Below are 18,634 nucleotides of genomic sequence, written 5' to 3' on the forward strand. Positions count from 1 at the left end.
CTCTGGCTTTTTCCCTTGTAGAGACATAAGGGAAAAGGCATATCTCCACAAGGGACGCAGGGTTAGAGACTAACTTTTTTATTAAATGAAAGGATCACACTTTAAAAAAAACTGAAAATGAAACCACTCATCATAAGGGCGGGGTGGTGGTGTGGAGGGAGTGGTTTGACAATGATGACAGTCCAATCATCAAAAAGTGGACTAGAGGTGGGTGTGGGTGGAGCAAACAAAACTGTCAGAAACATTATGCAGAAGGAAGGTAACTCAGAATTGGCTTCCCGTAAAAGATCAGGATAAAAGTAGTCTCAAAGTGACAGGGGGGACATGGGGGAGGGGAAACAAAAACTGGAAGTGATAACTTAAGGCACAAAAATGCATGTGGAAATTAGGGGATAAACTAAAGCAGTTTGGGGTGAGAATGGAGGGGGGCGGGAAACATGCAGAAAAGCCCAAGGAGTGACTGACCACAAGTTACTGAATGAGTATCTTGGCTGAATGGGGGATTTAAAGTCAGGTCTCCCAGATCCTAACCTGATACTATCCACTACACCATGCTGGTGCTCTCATTTTCATTTCTTGTTTTTTGTTAGCTGACCAGGTATTTGAGGAGGCTGGATACCAGCCAGTTTGGTGTTGTGCAGGGGTGGCCAACGGTAGCTCTTCAGATGTTTTTTGCCTACAATTCCCATCAGCCCCATGGCTGGGGCTATGGGAGTTGTAGGCAAAAAACATCTGGAGAGCTACTGTTGGCCACTTCTGGTATAGTGGTTAAGTGTGCGGACTCTTATCTGGGAGAACTGGGTTTGATTCCCCACTCCTCCACTTGCAGCTGCTGGAATGGCCTTGGGTTAGCCATAGCTATCGCAGGAGTTGTCCTTGCAAGGACAGCTGCTGTGAGAGCCCTCTCAGCCCCACCCACCTAGCAGGGTGTCTGTTGTGAAGTAAGGAGATTGTAAGGTTATAAATCTACGGTCGTCTTCTTTTTTTGTTAACTGACCAGGTATATGAGGAGGCTGGATAGCAGCATTCTAAATAAGTGTGAGATCTTGCAAAGTTGGTATTGTTTGTACCAGGATCTTCCATGGGCCTTATCTGTCTCTCCGTCTCTCCTCTTTGTGTTGTTCCAGAACCTTACAGAGCTAGATACCAAGATTCAGGAAAAGGCCATGAAGGTAGACATGGACATTTGCCGGCGCATAGACATCACAGCGAAGCTGTGTGACGTGGCCCAGCAGCGGAACTGCGAGGACATGATCAAAATGTTTCAGGTGAGAGGCGCCCAACTCCCTTCCCATCTTTAAGGAAGGGAGACGCCAAAGCGGACGTGTGCCCCTTCTGAGAGACAATACCCTGTCATTCTAACCCTCATTTCATGACTTCACCTCAGTCGCACAAGAGAAAGTGGCAGGCAGTTTGAGGGCGGGCCTCTCTGCAGTCTCAGCGGGGGCTCAGGGGACCCCCAAGATTGTCACGTCAGCCTGAATTTGGAGGGTCTTGTCAGGGGAACATCTGATGGAGAGGGAGACGGTGTCCTAGTATGTGTGTCTTTCTAACACCGTCTCTCTCTTCTCCTCCCATTCCCCTTTCTCTCTCTCTCTCTCTCTCTCTCTCTCTGATTCACTCACTCAACTTCTCCTCACGGCCTCTTTTTCTCTCTTTCTCACCCCCACTCTTCTTTCTCTTGCTTCCCCCATAGAAGCAGTTGGTTAGTTTTTTTTGTCATTGAGCTGGAAAAAAAAATTGTGCGAGCTAGATGCTTTCTGTAAAATAAAGTTTTATCTGTGAATCTGGGCAATCTTTTTCTCCCTCAACTTTTAAAACCTCTTGTCTTGCTCTGTCCTCTATTGCCTCCATCTCTTTCTCTCTCTGGGGTGTGATTTGAGTTCCCTTAACTTTGAACCCTCATCAGATTCCATTTTCAGTTGCTTAGCTTTTTTATTTTTAAAACAGATGTTTCTGAAATTGCATTTGAGCCACCGCACCATCTATAACCTGGTCATAATAAGCCCGTCTCTCTCTTTCTCTCTCTCTCTTTCCTCTCCCCTCTCTCTTCTTTCTGTCTCGATCTTCCTCTCGCCCCATGCCATCCCATTCCCCCACATTTCTTCTCACCCACCCACCCACCCACCTCCAACCCCACCCCCCAACCCAACCTCGTTCTGTAGTCTCTGCACTTATCTCCCATTAAGGTCCCAGCTACGATGGGCCGGAAGCGGGACCGGAAGCTGGTCAGCGATGAAGACACTTCCCTGTCGGAGAGCGAGTCCTCCAAAAAACACGAGGAGGAGGAGGAAGACGAGACCACGGCCATGAGCATAAACGAAGAGATGCAAAGGATGCTGAACCAGCTGTAAGCCTTGCGTGCCTCAGGGTGCTTGTGGAGAAGGGGGGAGGTACTGTTGACTCAAGGGGCCAACCTAGTTGGGCAGGATACTCAGGGTTTCCAGCCTCCAGGTGGGGCCTCATGACCTCCTGGAATTATGGCTAATCTCCCGACTACAGAGTTCTTTTCCCTGGAGAAACACTAGAGTCCAGAAGCGCTTTAGAAACCAACAAGATTTCAGGAGTATAAGCAGGGGTCATTTAGTAGAAAAAGAGGTGCCTGAGCGCATTAGCACTACTCATTTGCATAACATTTGTATATGCCACACACACCCTTGACATCACCAGAAGATGTACTAAATTAGATCAGCTCAGCATCTGCCTTCAAATGCTTCTTAGATTATCATTGTCATAATAAAATCTGACTCCCGTCCTACTTTTTAAATTCCTCCTATGTGGCCACAGTGACATGATGAAGATTTCTATCTGTCTGCTTTATATGTTTTGGTTATTTTCCCTTTTTTTTTGCGGGGGAAATGTTAGAAAGTTTATCAGATCTTAGAGTTCAGGGGGTTTGAACAATTGAGCACAGATGCAATTGTTTTGGAAGACTGGTAAGAAAGAAAGAGCACAAGAAAATTTAGAGGTTCCAGAACTCCGCTCCTGTGAGCTCCTGCCCAAAATGAGGCCTGGGTTTAAGGTTTAGGTTTATTGGATTTATATCCTGCTCCCCCCCTATCAAAGCAAGCTCAGGGCAGCTTACCATTCATAATAAAACAACAATAAAAACATTTAAATTAAAACACTAAATAAAAACAGTTTGGTGCTAAGTTCAGCACAATTTAAAGATGCCATTCAGTAGTCTTAAAACATCCATTCAGATCTAATACCTCAGCGGTAGTTGTCATTTCAGTTAAATGCTAGCTGAAATAGCATCGTCTTGCAAACCTTGCAGAACTGGGCAAGATCCCGCAAGGCTCTGACTTCTGACCTCAGGGAGTTGGTTCCACCAGTAAGGAGCGGCGATTGAGAAAGCTGTTTCTTGAACTCTGTGACTCTCAAAAGCTTATACGCCTAAAATCTTGTTGGTCTCTGAGTTGCTGCTAGACTTGATTTTAGCTATCCTCTTCCAAGGTTTGCCAGCCTTCAAGTATGTGTGTGGGGAGAGGCTGGAGAGCTCCTGGAATGACAACTGCTTTCCAGAAGAGATTGGCTCCCCTTGGAGACAGTGCCTGCTTCAGAGGGTGACCTTTGAAGCGTCATACCTTGCTGAAGTCACTCCCCCCACCAAACTTCACCCTTTTCAGGCTCTGCCCCTAGATCAAGTACCTGAAAGGTTAGTTGCATACAAAGTCAAGGGTCAATGACTAAAAAATATATGCCTTAAATAATATCAAAAACGCATATATTTATTATTTATTTAATAATATATATATTTATTTATTATTTATTAAAATAATAATGGGCTCGATCAAGAACATAAGAGAAGCCATGTTGGATCAGGCCAATGGCTCATCCAGTCCAACTCTGTGTCACACGGCGACCAAAAAACCCAGGTGCCATCAGAAGATCCACTAGTGGGGCCAGGACACTAGAAGCCTTCCCCAGGGCTTTTCTTGTAGCAGGAACTTGTTTGCATATTAGGCCACACACCCCTGATGTAGCCAGTCTTCTAAGAGCTTACAGGGCTCTTAGTACAGGGCCTGCTGTAAGCCCCAGGAGGATTGGCTACATCAGGGGTGTGTGGCCTAATGTGCAAATGAGTTCCTGCTACAAGAAAAGCCCTGGCCCTCCCACTGTTGCCTCCTCCAGGACCAAAAATACAGAGCATCACTGCCCCAGATAAAGAGTTCTATCTGTACCCTGTGGCTAATAACCACTGATAGACCTCTGCTCCATATGTTTATCCAATCCCCCTTGAAGCCGTCTGTGCTTGTAGCCACCACCACTTCCTGTGCCAGTGAATTCCATGTGTTAATCGCCCTTTGGGTGAAGAAGTACTTCCTTTTATCTGTTCCAACCCGACTGCTCAGCAATTTCATTGAGTGTCCACGAGATCTTGCATTATGAGAAACGTAGAAAAGTACTTCTTTCTCTGCTTCCTTTATCCCATGCATCTCATTGTCGCCTCAATACAGACTAAGAGTACAATATACACCAGTGAGACCTATTGTGATCAGACACATTTCAGCCAAAAGTGGCCTTCTTTAGTGGACCACAATAGAAAGGCTTACAATAGTAATGTTATTCTGGGCATATGTACCTATGACACAAGGCAAAACGCTATGAGGCTATTCTCAAGGCTTGCGTCAATTGCTTGTGTCAATTCCTTTTTTTGGTCCTGCATTGATTAACTTATTGTCTTACTACTGTATCATTGATCCTGTATGTAAGAACATAAGAGAAGCCATGTTGGATCAGGCTAGTGGGCATCCAGTCCAACACTCTGTGTCACACGGTGGCCAAAAATCCCAGGCACCATCAGGAGGTCCATCAGTGGGTCCAGGACACTAGAAGCCCTCCCACTGTTGCCCCCCCCCCCTCCAAGCACCAAGGATACAGAGCATCACATGCCCCAGACAGAGAATTCCATCTATACCATGTGGCTAATAGCCACTGATGGACCTTTGCTCCATATGTTTATCTAATCCCCTTTTGATTATATGTATAAATATTGCTTAACTACTGAAGAAGGCCCCTTTGGTTGAAACATGTTTGTGTATATTGTACACTTTTATTCTGTATTGAGGCTACAATCGGGCCCATAATTGTTTTTAAGTAATTGTTAATGAATATATGCATTTTTTATATTATTTAAAGTATAATGATAGTTTTTACTCTTTGGCCTTTTTCTTTGTATGCAACCAACCTTTCAAGTATTTGATTCATTTGTTTGGGGTAAGTTACCCCCCAACTTCCCCCCCTCCACCCCTAAATCTCCAGGAATTTCCCAACACAGAGATGGCAACTCTACCTGAGGCCTAGCCTGGCCTCAAAAATAGAAGTCTTTAGCTTTCCCCTCCCTCAGATTTGAATCCAAGTGGTAAAATCTTGTAAATAATGGAGGGAACGATCCTGTCTGCTGTTTGTCTAAAGTGCAGCCGACTATGCAAAAGCAAAGGACCTATATTAGCCTGCCTCTTCGAACAATCCTTTGAAGAAGCACGCATCTTCCTTGGGCACAAACAATCTCCCCCCCCAACCCCCTTTATATCCACATATCATTCATGGATCGTATCAGTGAAGACTTGACCTTTTGGGTAAAGCTGGTTTTATTATATACCCTAACTGTCTGAGGGGTTGCATTGGTCCAAGTCCCTGGACTAGGGTTGCCAAGTCCAATTCAAGAAATATCTGGGGACTTTGGGGGTGGAGCTAGGAGACATTTGGGAGTGGAGCCTGCAGCAAGGTTATGACAAGAATAATTGAACTCCAAAGGGAATTCTGGCCATCACATTTAAAGGGACTGCACACCTTTTAAATGCCTTCACTCCATTGGAAATGAGCCCCGTGGCTCAGAGTGTTAAAGCTGCAGTACTGCTCACAACCTGAGTTCGATCCCCGGTGGAAGCTGGGTTTTCAGGTAGCCGGCTCGAGGTTGACTCAGCCTTCCATTCTTCCGAGGTCGGTAAAATGAGTCCCCAGCTTGCTGGGGGGAAAGCGTAATGACCGGGGAAAAAATGGCAAACGACCCTGTAAAAAGTCTGCCGTGAAAACGTGAAAGCAACGTCACCCCAGAGTTGGAAATGACTGGCGCTTGCACAGGGGACCTTTCCTTTTCCATTGATAATAATGAAGGCTGGGGCTCCCTGCTGGATCCCCTGCTCCAATCTTTTTGGAACTTGGAGAGTGTTTTTAGAAGAGTCATCAGATACTATGCTGAAATTTGGTGCCTCTACCTCAAAAAACAGCTCCTCCAGAGCCCCAGATACCCACAGATTTGAAGCTGTAAAAGGTAAGAAGGACTCCTTTAAGCAGTGGAAAGCTAGTCCAAGTGAGATTAATAAAAGGGAACACAGGCAATGGCAAATGAAATGAAAGACTGTGATCAGAAAGGCAAAAAGGGACTTTGAGGAGAATATTGCAAAAAACATAAAGGCCAACAATAAAAATTTCTTCAAATATATTAAAAGCAAGAAACCAGTCAGGGAGGCAGTGGGGCCCTTCGATGACCAAAGGGTCAAAGGATTACTGAAGGAGGATAGGGAAATGGCTGAGAAGCGAAATGAATTTTTTGCCTCCGTCTTCACTGTGGAAGATGAGAGGTGTTTGCCTGCTCCGGAACCACTTCTATTGGAAGGGGTATTGAAAGACCTGAGTCAGATTGAGGTGACAAGAGAAGAGGTTCTACAACTGATGGACGAATTAAAAACTAATAAGTCACCAGGTCCGAATTGGCATACATCCAAGAGTTCTGAAAGAACGCAAAGTTGAACTTGTGGATCTTCTGACAAAAATATGTAATCTTTCATTGACATCTGCCTCCGATCCTGAGGACTGGAAGGTAGCAAATGTCACCCCCATCTTTAAAAAGGGTTCCAGTGGAGATCCGGGTAACTACAGGCCAGTCAGTCTGACTTCAATACCGGGAAAGTTGGTAGAAACCATTATCAAGGACAGAATGAGTAGGCACATTGATGAACACGAGTTATTGAGGAAGACTCAGCATGGGTTCTGTAAGGGAAGATCTTGCCTTACTAACCTGTTACATTTTTTTGAGGGGGTGAACAAACACGGGGACAAAGGAGACCCGATAGATATTGTTTACCTTGACTTCCAGAAAACTTTTGATAAAGTTCCTCATCAAAGGCTCCTTAGTAAGCTTGAGAGTCATGGAGTAAAAGGACAGGTCCTCTTGTGGATCAAAAACTGGCTGAGTAATAGGAAGCAGAGAGTGAGTATAAATGGGCAGTCTTCGCAGTGGAGGACGGTAAGCAGTGGAGTGCCGCAGGGCTCAGTACTGGGTCCCATGCTCTTTAACTTGTTCATAAATGATTTAGAGTTGAGAATAAGCAGTGAAGTGGCCAAGTTTGCGGATGACACTAAATTGTTCAGGGTGGTGAGAACCAGAGAGGATTGTGAGGAACTCCAAAGGAATCTGTTGAGGCTGGGTGAGTGGGCGTCAACGTGGCAGATGAGGTTCAATGTGGCCAAGTGCAAAGTAATGCACATTGGGGCCAAGAATCCCAGCTGCAAATACAAGTTGATGGGGTGTGAACTGGCAGAGACTGACCAAGAGAGAGATCTTGGGGTCATGGTAGATAACTCACTGAAAATGTCAAGACAGTGTGTGATTGCAATAAAAAAGGCCAATGCCATGCAGGGGAATTGAAAACAAATCAGCCAGTATCATAATGCCCCTGTATAAATCGATGGTGCGGTCTCATTTGGAAAACTGCAATTCTGGTCACCGCATCTCAAAAAGGATATTATAGCATTGGAAAAAGTCCAGAAAAGGGCAACTAGAATGATTACAGGTTTGGAACACTTTCCCTATGAAGAAAGGTTAAAACGCTTGGGGCTCTTTAGCTTGGAGAAACGTCGACTGCGGGGTGACATGATAGAGGTTTGCAAGATTATGCGTAAGATGGAGAAGGTAGAGAAAGAAGTACTTTTCTCCCTTTCTCACAATACAAGAACTCGTGGGCATTCAATGAAATTGCTGAGCAGTCGGGTTAGAAAGGATAAAAGGAGGTACTTCTTCACCCAAAGGGTGATTAACATGTGGAATTCACTGCCACAGGAGGTGGTGGCGGCTACAGGCATAGCCAGCTTCAAGAGGGGGTTAGATAAAAATATGGAGCAGAGGTCCATCAGTGGCTATTAGCCACAGTGTGTGTGTGTGTGTGTATATATATATTAATTATTGGCCACTGGGTGATACAGAGTGTTGGACTGGATGGGCCGTTGGTCTGATCCAACATGGCTTCTCTTATGTTCTTAGATCGATTCTCTATTGTATCCTATGGGAATCAGTCTCCACAGGGAATAATGGAATGCCCAGCAGACATTTCCCCCACACACACACTTTCTGATGACCTTGAAGCAGTGGAGGAGGGCCTCCAAACCAGGGGATCCCCTGGGGATTGGCAACCCTACCCTGGACTGGATGACAGCATGGTGCCTGAGAATTTCAAAGATAGTTGTTCTTGTTTCCAATACAAGCAAAATTTAGAATGTCTGGAGGCTTCTCCTCACAATCTGACCCATCCCAATACAAAAGGGGCACAAGAAACATCTCAAAGCCAATGATCCTTCCCCTCCCAGAGTGTTCCTGGTGCCCCCCGGTCTGCCTGTGACTGACTTCCTGTCCCCTCATCTCCAGGAGGGAATACGATTTCGAAGATGACTGCGATAGCCTTACCTGGGAGGAGACAGAAGAGACGCTGCTGCTCTGGGAGGACTTCTCCGGCTACGCCATTGCTGCTGCGGAAGCCCAGGGGGAGGTAACTGGCAGCCTCTGTGTCTTCCGTGTCTCTCTTGCTGCTTCTCCTCATAAGCTCTCATAGGCTTCGGCGGGGACTTTTCTACCCTGGCTTCCTGCCCTCTGTGACTGCTCTGGCCTGCATACGCAGGCTCTGTGTTGAAAATAAAAAAGTAAATAAATTGCACTTCTCTGACAAGCTTAGTCTAAATCATACATTGCCTTGATTTACAGCAATGTGTTTTGGTTCTGCTGCTGATCCCTGAACTTTGGTGGGCATTTGAACCCTGATTTTGGCCTCGGAGATGCTCTGGTCTGGCCTTGGAGGTGCTCTGGTCTGGCCCGTGTTGGGCTTGTAACTACCTGAGACCCGTACTGGTCGTTCTACCCATCTCTTCTGCAGCAATGGGGGCATCAGGCATTTATTTCTTTAAATGTACATACTTAAAGGACTTCCAGAGAGCAAGTTTGGTATAATGGTTAAGTGTGCGGACTCTTATCTGGAAGAACCGGGTTTGATTCCCCGCTCCTCCACTTGCACCTGCTGGAATGGCCTTGGGTCAGCCATAGTTCTCACAGGAGTTGTCCTTGAAAGGGCAGCTACTGTGAGAGCTCTGTCAGCCCCACCCACCTCACAGTCAACATGAGTCAACAGTGTGATGCGGTGGCTAAAAAAGGCGAATGCAGTTTTGGGCTGTATCAACAGAAATATAGTGTCCAGATCACGTGATGTGATGGTATCGCTTTACTCTGCTCTGGTAAGACCTCACCTGGAGTATTGTGTTGAGTTTTGGGCACCACATTTTAAGAAGGATATAGACAAGCTGGAATGGGTCCATAGGAGGGCAACAAAGATGGTGAGGGGTCTGGTTGAAGGAGCTGGGGATGTTTAGCCTGGAGAGGAGGCAGCTGAGAGGTGATATGATCACCATCTTCAAGTACTTGAGGGGCTGTCATCTAGAGGATGGTGTGGAATTGTTTTTTGTGGCCCCAGAAGGAAGGACCAGAACCAATGGGTTGAAATTAAATCAAGAGTTTCCAGCTCAACATTAGGAAGAACTTCCTGATCATTAGAGCGATTCCTCAGTGGAACAGGCTTCCTCGGGAGGTGGTGGTCTCTCCTTCCTTGGAGGTTTTTAAACAGAGGCTAGATGGCCATCTGACAGCGATGAAGATCCTGTGAATCTGGGGTAGGTATTTGTGGGTTTGCTGCATTGTGCAGGGGGTTGGAGTAGAGGACCCTAGAGATTCCTTCCAACTCTGTGATTCTAAGTTGAGCCAAGATTTTGCCATAATTAGACTAGTTCAGGAGCAGTGCTAAAACATCATTCCTCTACTGGGTTTTCCCAAAGAAAGCTTGTTCCGTTGAAATGGAGGGTAGCTCTTATTAGAGTTCAAGGTAGAACAAAGCAGGAGTCAAGTATCACCTTTAAGACCAACAAACATTAGGAAGAATTTCCTGACCACTAGAGCGATTCCTCACTGGAACAGGCTTCCTTGGGAGGTGGTGGGCTCTCCTTCCTTGGAGGTTTTTAAATATAGGCTAGATGACACTCTGACAGCAATTAAGATTCTGTTAATTTAGGGAGAGGTGTTTGTGAGTTTCCTGCATTGTGCAGGGGGTTGGACTAGATGACCCTGGAGGTCCCTTCCAGTTCTATGATTCTAGGGTGTCTGTTGTGGGAGGAGAAGATATAGGCGATTGTAAGCCGCTTTGAGTCTCTGAATCAGAGACAAGGGTGGGGTATAAATCTGCAATTCTTCTTCCTCATCCTGACCTGCCCCAGGTTCAGTGCCACTGGTCTTTCCAGTCCTAAGCAGGAAAATCTAGTAGGGGGATTATTGAGCCCCTGGTGGGTTATGTTAGGCTTGAGGAGGGTCAGAAGAAACACCTGCAAAACCTGTGTTTGCAGCAAAGGACTGAAAAGTGTTTTATTTTTAATGAAAGCACAGGTTTTCAGCTTACAGAATCCCTGCAGCTGATGCAGCATTTTCTGACTTCTCTGTGCCTACACGGAACCCGCTCATCTCTTGTGCTTCCAATGCAAGCCCGTAGCTACGAGGGGGCCTGTGGGGGCACAGCCCCCTGACTGCTAGGCAGGGCCCCCTGACTTGGGGTCCCTAACCAGCCTCCAGTGCCTCGACTCCATCCTTCTCCATTCTGCTGTCATCATATACCGTTGCTTCTGCTTGCTTAGGGGACCTGATCATACACAGTTGCTTCTGCTTGCTTAGGAGCCAGAAGAATTCTCTGACCCCTCAGCAAGCAGAAACAACAGGGCACTTTCAGCCCCCAGGACTGAAAGTTAAGCTCTGTGTTGCTTCTGCTTCCTTAGGGGCTGGAAGAAATCTCTGACCCCTCAGCAAGCAGAAACAACGGGGTACTTTCAGTGCCCTGGACTGAAAGTTAAGCTTCATGTTGCTTCTGCTTCCTTAGGGGCTGGAAGAAATCTCTGACCCCTCAGCAAGCAGAAACAACGGGGCACTTTCAGCGCCCAGGACTGAAAGTTAAGCTCCGTGTTGCTTCTGCTTCCTTAGGGGCTGGAAGAAATCTCTGACCCCTCAGCAAGCAGAAACAACGGGGTACTTTCAGCACCCAGGACTGAAAGTTAAGCTCTGCCTTGGGCTGACGTTGAGCTAGAGGGTGCCTGCAAGAAGAGGCCGTTCTGGCCCTCAAGTGGGGCGGCGGGGGTAGGGAGCGGATGGCTCCATTGCAGGCTTTCTCTGCCAGACAGGGCAGGGTAGGGTAGGCTGGCGCACACAAGTGGAGGTCCTGGCTGCAGTCCAGGGCTGGGGATTAGTGGAGAGGTGATGTTTGCCTGCAGGGGTTTTCTGGCCTGGTCTCGCTGGCCACCCGAGCGAGGGTGGGAGCTGTGCTTGGGCAGCCTTGGCTCGCTCTCCGACAGGAAGAAATCCGAATTGGAGGTGTTGTAGCCCCAGAAGTCAGTTGCGACTTGGTGGCACCTTCCACCCCCACCTCCTTGTCCCACTGGGCTTGCCTAGCTGGATCATGCTACAGGTAAGGGCAGGAGACCGTGCGACACGTATCTAAACTTCTGAGTGGCTCCCCACCAGAGCTGCTGGAAGAGGGGTGGAAAGGGATCACCTTGGGGCAACTGTGGGGAGGGGGGAGGTTGTATGGCAAGGAGCTGGCAGCTTTCCTCCTCAGCTGTGGTAGGAGAGAGGCCATGGAGGTTGGGGCCGCTATGTGCCTCTTGAAAAAAATCAGGGCCCTCCAATTCTTCAAATCCTGGCTATGGGGCTGTTCCACTGTCTTAGTGTCTGATCTGATGAGCAATCCAAAGTCAGGGTCTCAACTCCATTTTTTTTTATTGCTTCCCTGTTTGTTTTAAATGCATCCTTTTGGACACTTAAGCAGGGGAAGCCCTGGCAATTATCTGGAAAGGGCAACTGGAGAGCCAGTTTGGTGTAGTGGTTAAGTGTGCGGACTCTTATCTGGGAGAACCGGGTTTGATTCCCCACTCCTCCACTTGCACCTGCTGGCATGGCCTTGGGTCAGCCATAGCTCTGGCAGAGGTTGTCCTTGAAAGGGCAGCCGCTGTGAGAACCCTCTCCAGCCCCACCCACCTCACAGGGTGTCTGTTGTGGAGGAGGAAGGTAAAGGAGATTGTGAGCTGCTCTGAGACTCTTTGGAGTGGAGGGCGGGATATAAATCCAATATCTTCTTCTTCTTCAAGGAAGGAGTACCAGGGGCGTGACACAAATGGCTAGCCACCTCTGAAACCTCTCTTGCCTTAAATAGAAGTCTAGCTCACCGCCTAGTGGTGCATTCTGTTAAAAGAGCTAGAACGTCTGGCTGCCGGGCAGTCTTCCGATCTCCTGGCTACACTCCACAAATGCCGTTTGACAATTAAATTAACTAACTAGAACCAGTCAGATTACAAAACCAAGTCATGAATGAGGTTCAAAACAGAGCGTTCTGTGCTAGTTGGGTATGTCGCTTAACCCTTTTCCTGGCTGACGCTGCCAGTTCCACCTGTAATTTTGTTCCCTGTTTCTGACGGCTGACGCCTGCTCTCTTTTCTTTCTCCAGCAGCCGGACGACAGTTTGGAGAAAGTGATCAAGGACACGGAATCACTCTTCAAGAGCAGGGAGAAAGAATATCAGGAAACCATTGACCAGATAGAGGTGGGAGAAGGGGAAAACGAGGGTGGGGGCACGATTGGTCCTATTTGGGTTCAGGATGCTGAAAGCAGACTTCAGAGTTGCTTGGAACTCGTCCTCAAGCAAAAATATGGAAAAGTTATGCTTTTGAGGCCGATGAACATCATGAACATCAGATGTTTGAGAGCTGAAAGAAGGAGGGAAAGAAAAGAAGGCTGATGTTCTTTTCAGAAGGGCAGGACCATATGGGGGGCGTTTTATAGAGACTGTCCTTGGGATGCCAGCCTCCAGGTGGGACCTGGGGATCTCCTGGAGTTGCAGCTCATCTCCAGATGACAAGAGATTAGTTCCCTTAGGGAAGGTGGATGCTTTGGAAGGTAGACTTATGGCAGGGGTGGCCAAACTGTGGCTCAGGAGCCACATGTGGCTCTTTCACACATATTGTGTGGCTCTCAAAGCTTTCAATGTGTCTCTTTAAATCGCTTCTCTAAGTCAAGCCAGTTGGCAGCTTGGAGAATGCATGTAAAGCTAAAGTTTCCTTCCTTCCTTCCTTCCTTCCTTCCTTCCTTCCTTCCTTCCTTCCTTCCTTCCTTCCTTCCTTCCTTCCTTCCTTCCTTCCTTCCTTCCTTCCTTCCTTCCTTCCTTCCTTCCTTCCTTCCTTCCTGTCTTTCAGCTCTCAAACATCTACAACTTCCCTCTGTGTGTGTATGTATGTGTGTGTATATATATATATATACACACACACGTGCACACATTCCCAAGGAAACGTGACGCCTTATCTCTTCCCACTCCAAATGCTATATTTGGGCCTCGCAGGGATCTTGTCGGTAGACTGCAGATAAAAAAGATAAGGCGAGCCGAACTCTCCTCGCTGTGTTAGTCGAGCTGGAGATAAATTTAGCCAGCTCGCTAAATAAAGAGGGAGGAAGGAAGGGGGAGCTGCCTGGGAGGAGTGTTATGGGTGGCGATGGAAGCCAAGGCAGCCAGCGAGGTGCCTAAAGATGGGCTGCCTGGGCAAGGGAGGCATGGCTCTTGCAGGCTTGGCTGGCAACACAGAGTGATAACCTAAGGAAATGCCAGGAATTTAGGCTGTTTGGAAAAATCTGGGGAGAAATGAATTATCCTCTTTTACTATAAGCTGGGCTTTTTTTGTAGCAGGAACTCCTTTGCATATTAGACCACACCTCCCTGATGTAGCCAGTCCTCCTGGAGCTTCCAGTAGGCCCTGTACTAAGAGCTCAGTAAGCTTCAGGAGGATTGGCTACATCAGGGAGGTGTGGCCTAATATGCTAAGGTGTTCCTGCTACAAAAAAAGTCCTGGACTATAGAGACCATAGACATAGACACACGACTCCCAACTGTGTGCTCATATGGTTTTTCCTTCTCCATTCTCTAGTATGTAGAATTAGAAGAGGGCGACAGTGAACAGAGCACCGGACAAGATATCCTTCTAGGGATACCAACTCTGGCTTGGGAAATTCCTGGCCTTTGTGGGGGCAGTGCCTTTTGAGGGTGGAATTTGGAGGGGGAGCTCTGCTGGGGTCTTAATTCCATACCATCCACCCTTGGAAGTTTCTTCTGCAGGGGGTGGGGAGCTGATCTCTGGAGATAAGTTGTAATTCCAGGAGAACTCCAGACTGATTGGCAGGGTTACCAATCCCCAGGTGGGGGCAGGGGATCCTCATTTTGGAAGCCCTCCTCCCCCCACTTCAGGGTTAGCAGAAAGTGTGTGGGGGGGGAGGGAAATGTCTGCTGGGCACTCCCATTATTCCCCATGGAGATCAAGTCCCATAAGGCGTAATGGAGAATTGATCCATGGGTACCTGGGGCTCCAGAGGGGCTGTTTTTTGAGGTAGAGGCACAAAAATTTCAGCATATCATCCAGTGTCTCTCCTTAAAGCACTCCCCGAGTTTCAAAAAAAGATTGGACGAGGGGGTCCAAAGAAGGTACCCCTACCCCCCATTATCTCCTGTGGAAGTACAGTCTTTTAAAATGTGATGGCCAGAATTCCTTTAGGAGTTCAATTATGCTCATCACACCCTTGCTCCTGGCTCCACCCCCAAAGTTCCCGGATATTTTTTGAAGTGGACTTGGCAACCCCACTGGTTGGCTATCTTTGGTCTCTCTCTTGCCCTCCTTCTCCCTCATCCCCAAGGACCACAGGATTGGTTGGGGAATGCCCCACTTGTGCTCCACCCCAGCAAGGCTTTTCCTAATCTGTAGCATCTTCCTTTCTCTTTGTCTGCTCACATGTCATAATTTTATTTTTGAAAAATAGTTTGCTGCCATGCTCCTTATCCCAGACTTAAATTACTCAGCTCCTCTTTTCTTTCATAGATAACAGCTACCCACAGCAAACTCACTGACCCAATAGGTCATAAGAGAAGCCATGTTGGATCAGGCCAATGGCCCAACCAGGCTTACACTGTGTGTCACACAGTGGCCAAGAAACCAGGTGCCATCAGGAGGTCCATCATTGGGCAAGGACACTAGAAGCCCTCCCACTGCCCCCCTCCAGGCACCAATAATACAGAACATAAAAGAGAAGCCATGTTGGATCAGGCCAATGGCCCATCCAGTCCAATACTCTGCTTTCCCCTTCTTCTTTTGCCTTCTGCCTTTCCCAGCATCAGGATCTTCTCCAGTGAGCGCTCCCTTCTCATTTGGTGGCCAAAGTATTTGAGCTTCAGCTCCATCAATACCCTGTGGCTAATAACCACTGATAGACCTCTGCTCCATAAGTTCGGCCACCTCTGCTCTACGGCAAACCCTCAAGGCAGATCTGCTGTTCCCGTTGCATATAATTCAATTTTGGGGTGGCGGGAGACTAGCTTAGGGTAGAGGTCAATTCTGTCTGGAAGAGAGGGACACGCCGAGGTCCAGGTGACCCAGATTCCAGCAGCAGGGTGACTCCACCTGTCTCTTCCCTTTGATGCAGCTGGAGTTGGCGACAGCCAAAAACGACATGAACCGGCATCTTCACGAGTACATGGAGATGTGTAGCATGAAGCGCGGGCTGGACGTGCAGATGGAGACCTGCCGTCGGCTCATCACCCAGTCTGGAGACAGGTGAGCACCATGACTTGCAGACAGTTCCTAACTCTGCATCCGAGGAGGGAGGTTGGTGAGTTTCATTCCTTCGTGGTTTCCCTCGCTAGCAGTGGGAAGGGCTTCAGGATCCACCATTGGAGGAACAGAGCTTTTGGGGGAGCGTGTTCTCTATCCTGCCATGGGAGGGGGGGGGGAGTGTGTGTGCCAGGGGGAGCGGGTAGCTTGGCTGGGGCTGGATTCTGAGTGATTGGCTGTAACCCCCCCCCCTTGCAGACTTGCAGGCGTTGTGTTTCGTGCCATGTGTGTCTAGAAGGTGATGGCGGTTTTGACAGACGCAATCGCTGTCGCAAGAGAACCTCCACCGGACAAAAGAGAACATCGCCGACCAGCTGGCTTTTGGCACACTAGCTTTGTGGGACTGTGAATTCAGTGCAGTGCTGGGCTCAGGGCATTCACACACAAGGCCCTGTCCTCATGCAACCCCGGGCTTGCAAGACCCCTTTTCTCGCCCCTCCTGGCGCTTCCTTGTGCCCTTTGACCTTGCTCAATCAAGTAGGCCTAACATTCCAACGCCGTTCACAACTTACGCGGCCATTTACAAGGCCCCCTCCTTGTCTGCCGGCGTCCATCTTGCTGCCTTGCCCAGTTCGCCTTGTAACCGGCACCCACCAATATCTCCCTGCTTTCCCATCCCCCCCATGCCCATATGACCCCCACCCTTTTTTTCTTTCAGAAAGTCTCCTGCTTTCCCTCTGGTACCGAACAGTGAATCGGCCCCAAGCGAGGAGACGGAGGAGTCCGATCATGACCTCCCGAGTGACGCTTCCATAAGATAATGGTGGGGGGAGGCTGTGCCCCTTCCCTCTGCGCTGCCCCCTCCTGGCCCAGGAGGTGTTGGCGGCGGGGGAAGTCATGGCCAAAGGGGACAAGGAGCTGTCCTGTAGAGTTCCGCCACTGAGTCCTCCGCGCCTGGAGGTGGAGCTAGAGAGCTGCCCTCGAAGGGGTCTGGTGTCCTTATTCTTCTCCCATCCGACCATCTCCTTATCCTGCTCTCCCCATCCTGCCCCTGGGCCTTACGGGGGAGGAGGAACACGTCCGCCTTAACTGCAGCTGGGAACCACCTGGGGGGCCTAGTGAATCCCCCCCCTTCCTTACCTCCTCTTAGTATACGTGACTGTCCTCCTCATGTGCCAAGAAGCGGCACCAGGCCAAAAAACTGAACCTTCTGTGGTGCCAGTCGGACTCTCCGTGTGACTCTCCTCGCTCACGGAACACGTCTGTAGTCTTTGAATTGTACAAGATAGCGAGAGCCTCTCCTTTTGGGGATGAAGACCAAGCTTTTGCTGCCTCCCCCCACCCCACCACTGCCCCAGCTCCATCCTTTGCATTTTTGCTTAGTTCTTTGGTCTGTGGCACAAACGTCGTCTGTGATGTGCTATGTCTGGCAATGAATCAATAAAATGGGTCACTTCTTTTTCTACAGCTTTGGTCTGGGCGGTTTTGTTTCCGGGGACTCATTTAGAGGGGCGACGCAGACCGTGAGGCTCTTGGAGCAGGTGTTAAAAAGGCAGGTCCAGCAGTGTGCTATGTTTTCCCTGGAGCCACGTGATCAGGACGTGTGCCTGGAGCTCAATTTCCAGACACTTTCCCAGTTTCTTTCCATCACACAGATGCATGCAGACCTAATTCAGGTGGCCCACAGGGATAAGGATATTAGGTTGTCCCCATGCCATTTTCCTAATCTGCATTAACCTTGGGGGGGCCACTGTTTGCCCTGCTGGGGAAATCTGGGTGTACTACACCCTATGGCAGGAATGGCCAAACTTGCTTCACATAAGAACCACATAGAATAAACATCAGATGTTTGAGAGCCACAAGAGACGAATGCCTTCTCCAAGATGGCTAACAGGACAGTGAGGAGCCACACAATGTGTGTGAAAGAGCACATGGCTCCAGAGCCGCAGTTTGGCCACCTCTGCTCTTTTTGTTGTTCAGTTGCACAGTAGAGTCGGACTCTTTGCGACCATGGACCAAGTCATGCCAGGCCCTCCTGTTTCCCACCATCCTCTGAAGTCTGCTCAAGTCTGTGTTAGTTACATCAGTAACACTGTCCAGCCATCTCATCTTTTGATGTCCCCTTTTTTTGCCTTCTGTCTTTCCCAGCATCAGGGTCTTCTCCAGTGAGTGCTCCCTTCTCATTGGGTGGCCAAAGTATTTGAGCTTCAGCTTCAGCATCTGATCTTCCAAGGAACAGTCAGGGTTGATTTCCCTTAGGACTGATTTGATCTTGCAATCCAAAGGACTCAGCTCTGGGGTTCACAATCTGTGACTGGATGGTACTTTCCACCACTGTATAAGGAGCTGTTGCATACTTGAACTATGGAAAGTGACTCCAAGCTGTTGCATCAACAAGCCACCCTGAGCCTGCTTCAGCGGGGAGGGATGGATATAAACCCAATAAAATAAATAAAGCTGCTTATTGGTACAGCATTTACATTTTTTAAAAAAGAACTCCCAACCCACTTATCTTCCCTAGCAAGCTTCATCTCACCAGACTGCAGAGGGAAGCATCCTTGTAGGAGCTTAGTTGGCTTCTAGTAGGCCTTTCACACCATAGGGCAGCTCTCCAGATGTTTTTTGGCCTACAACTCCCATCAGTCCCAGCCATTGGCCATGCTGGCTGGGGCTGATGGGAGTTGTAGGCAAAAAG

General features: G+C 48.4%; 1 protein-coding gene across 1 annotated transcript in view; it reads left to right on the forward strand.

Annotated features, from left to right (window-relative positions):
- IFFO1 (intermediate filament family orphan 1) overlaps positions 1-17,406 on the forward strand; it is a 51,045-nt gene extending 33,639 nt beyond the window's left edge. Inside the window, exons 6-10 of the mRNA XM_060236913.1 lie at positions 2,166-2,350; positions 8,648-8,768; positions 12,801-12,896; positions 15,812-15,942; positions 16,658-17,406. Coding sequence (XP_060092896.1) covers positions 2,166-2,350; positions 8,648-8,768; positions 12,801-12,896; positions 15,812-15,942; positions 16,658-16,760 — 636 coding nt within the window. The 3' untranslated portion in view covers positions 16,761-17,406. The remainder of the gene's footprint in view (positions 1-2,165; positions 2,351-8,647; positions 8,769-12,800; positions 12,897-15,811; positions 15,943-16,657) is intronic.
- Positions 17,407-18,634: the final 1,228 nt, after the last annotated feature.

The sequence above is a fragment of the Heteronotia binoei genome, chromosome 4 (genome assembly GCF_032191835.1).
Source record: "Heteronotia binoei isolate CCM8104 ecotype False Entrance Well chromosome 4, APGP_CSIRO_Hbin_v1, whole genome shotgun sequence".
NCBI lineage: Eukaryota > Metazoa > Chordata > Lepidosauria > Squamata > Gekkonidae > Heteronotia > Heteronotia binoei.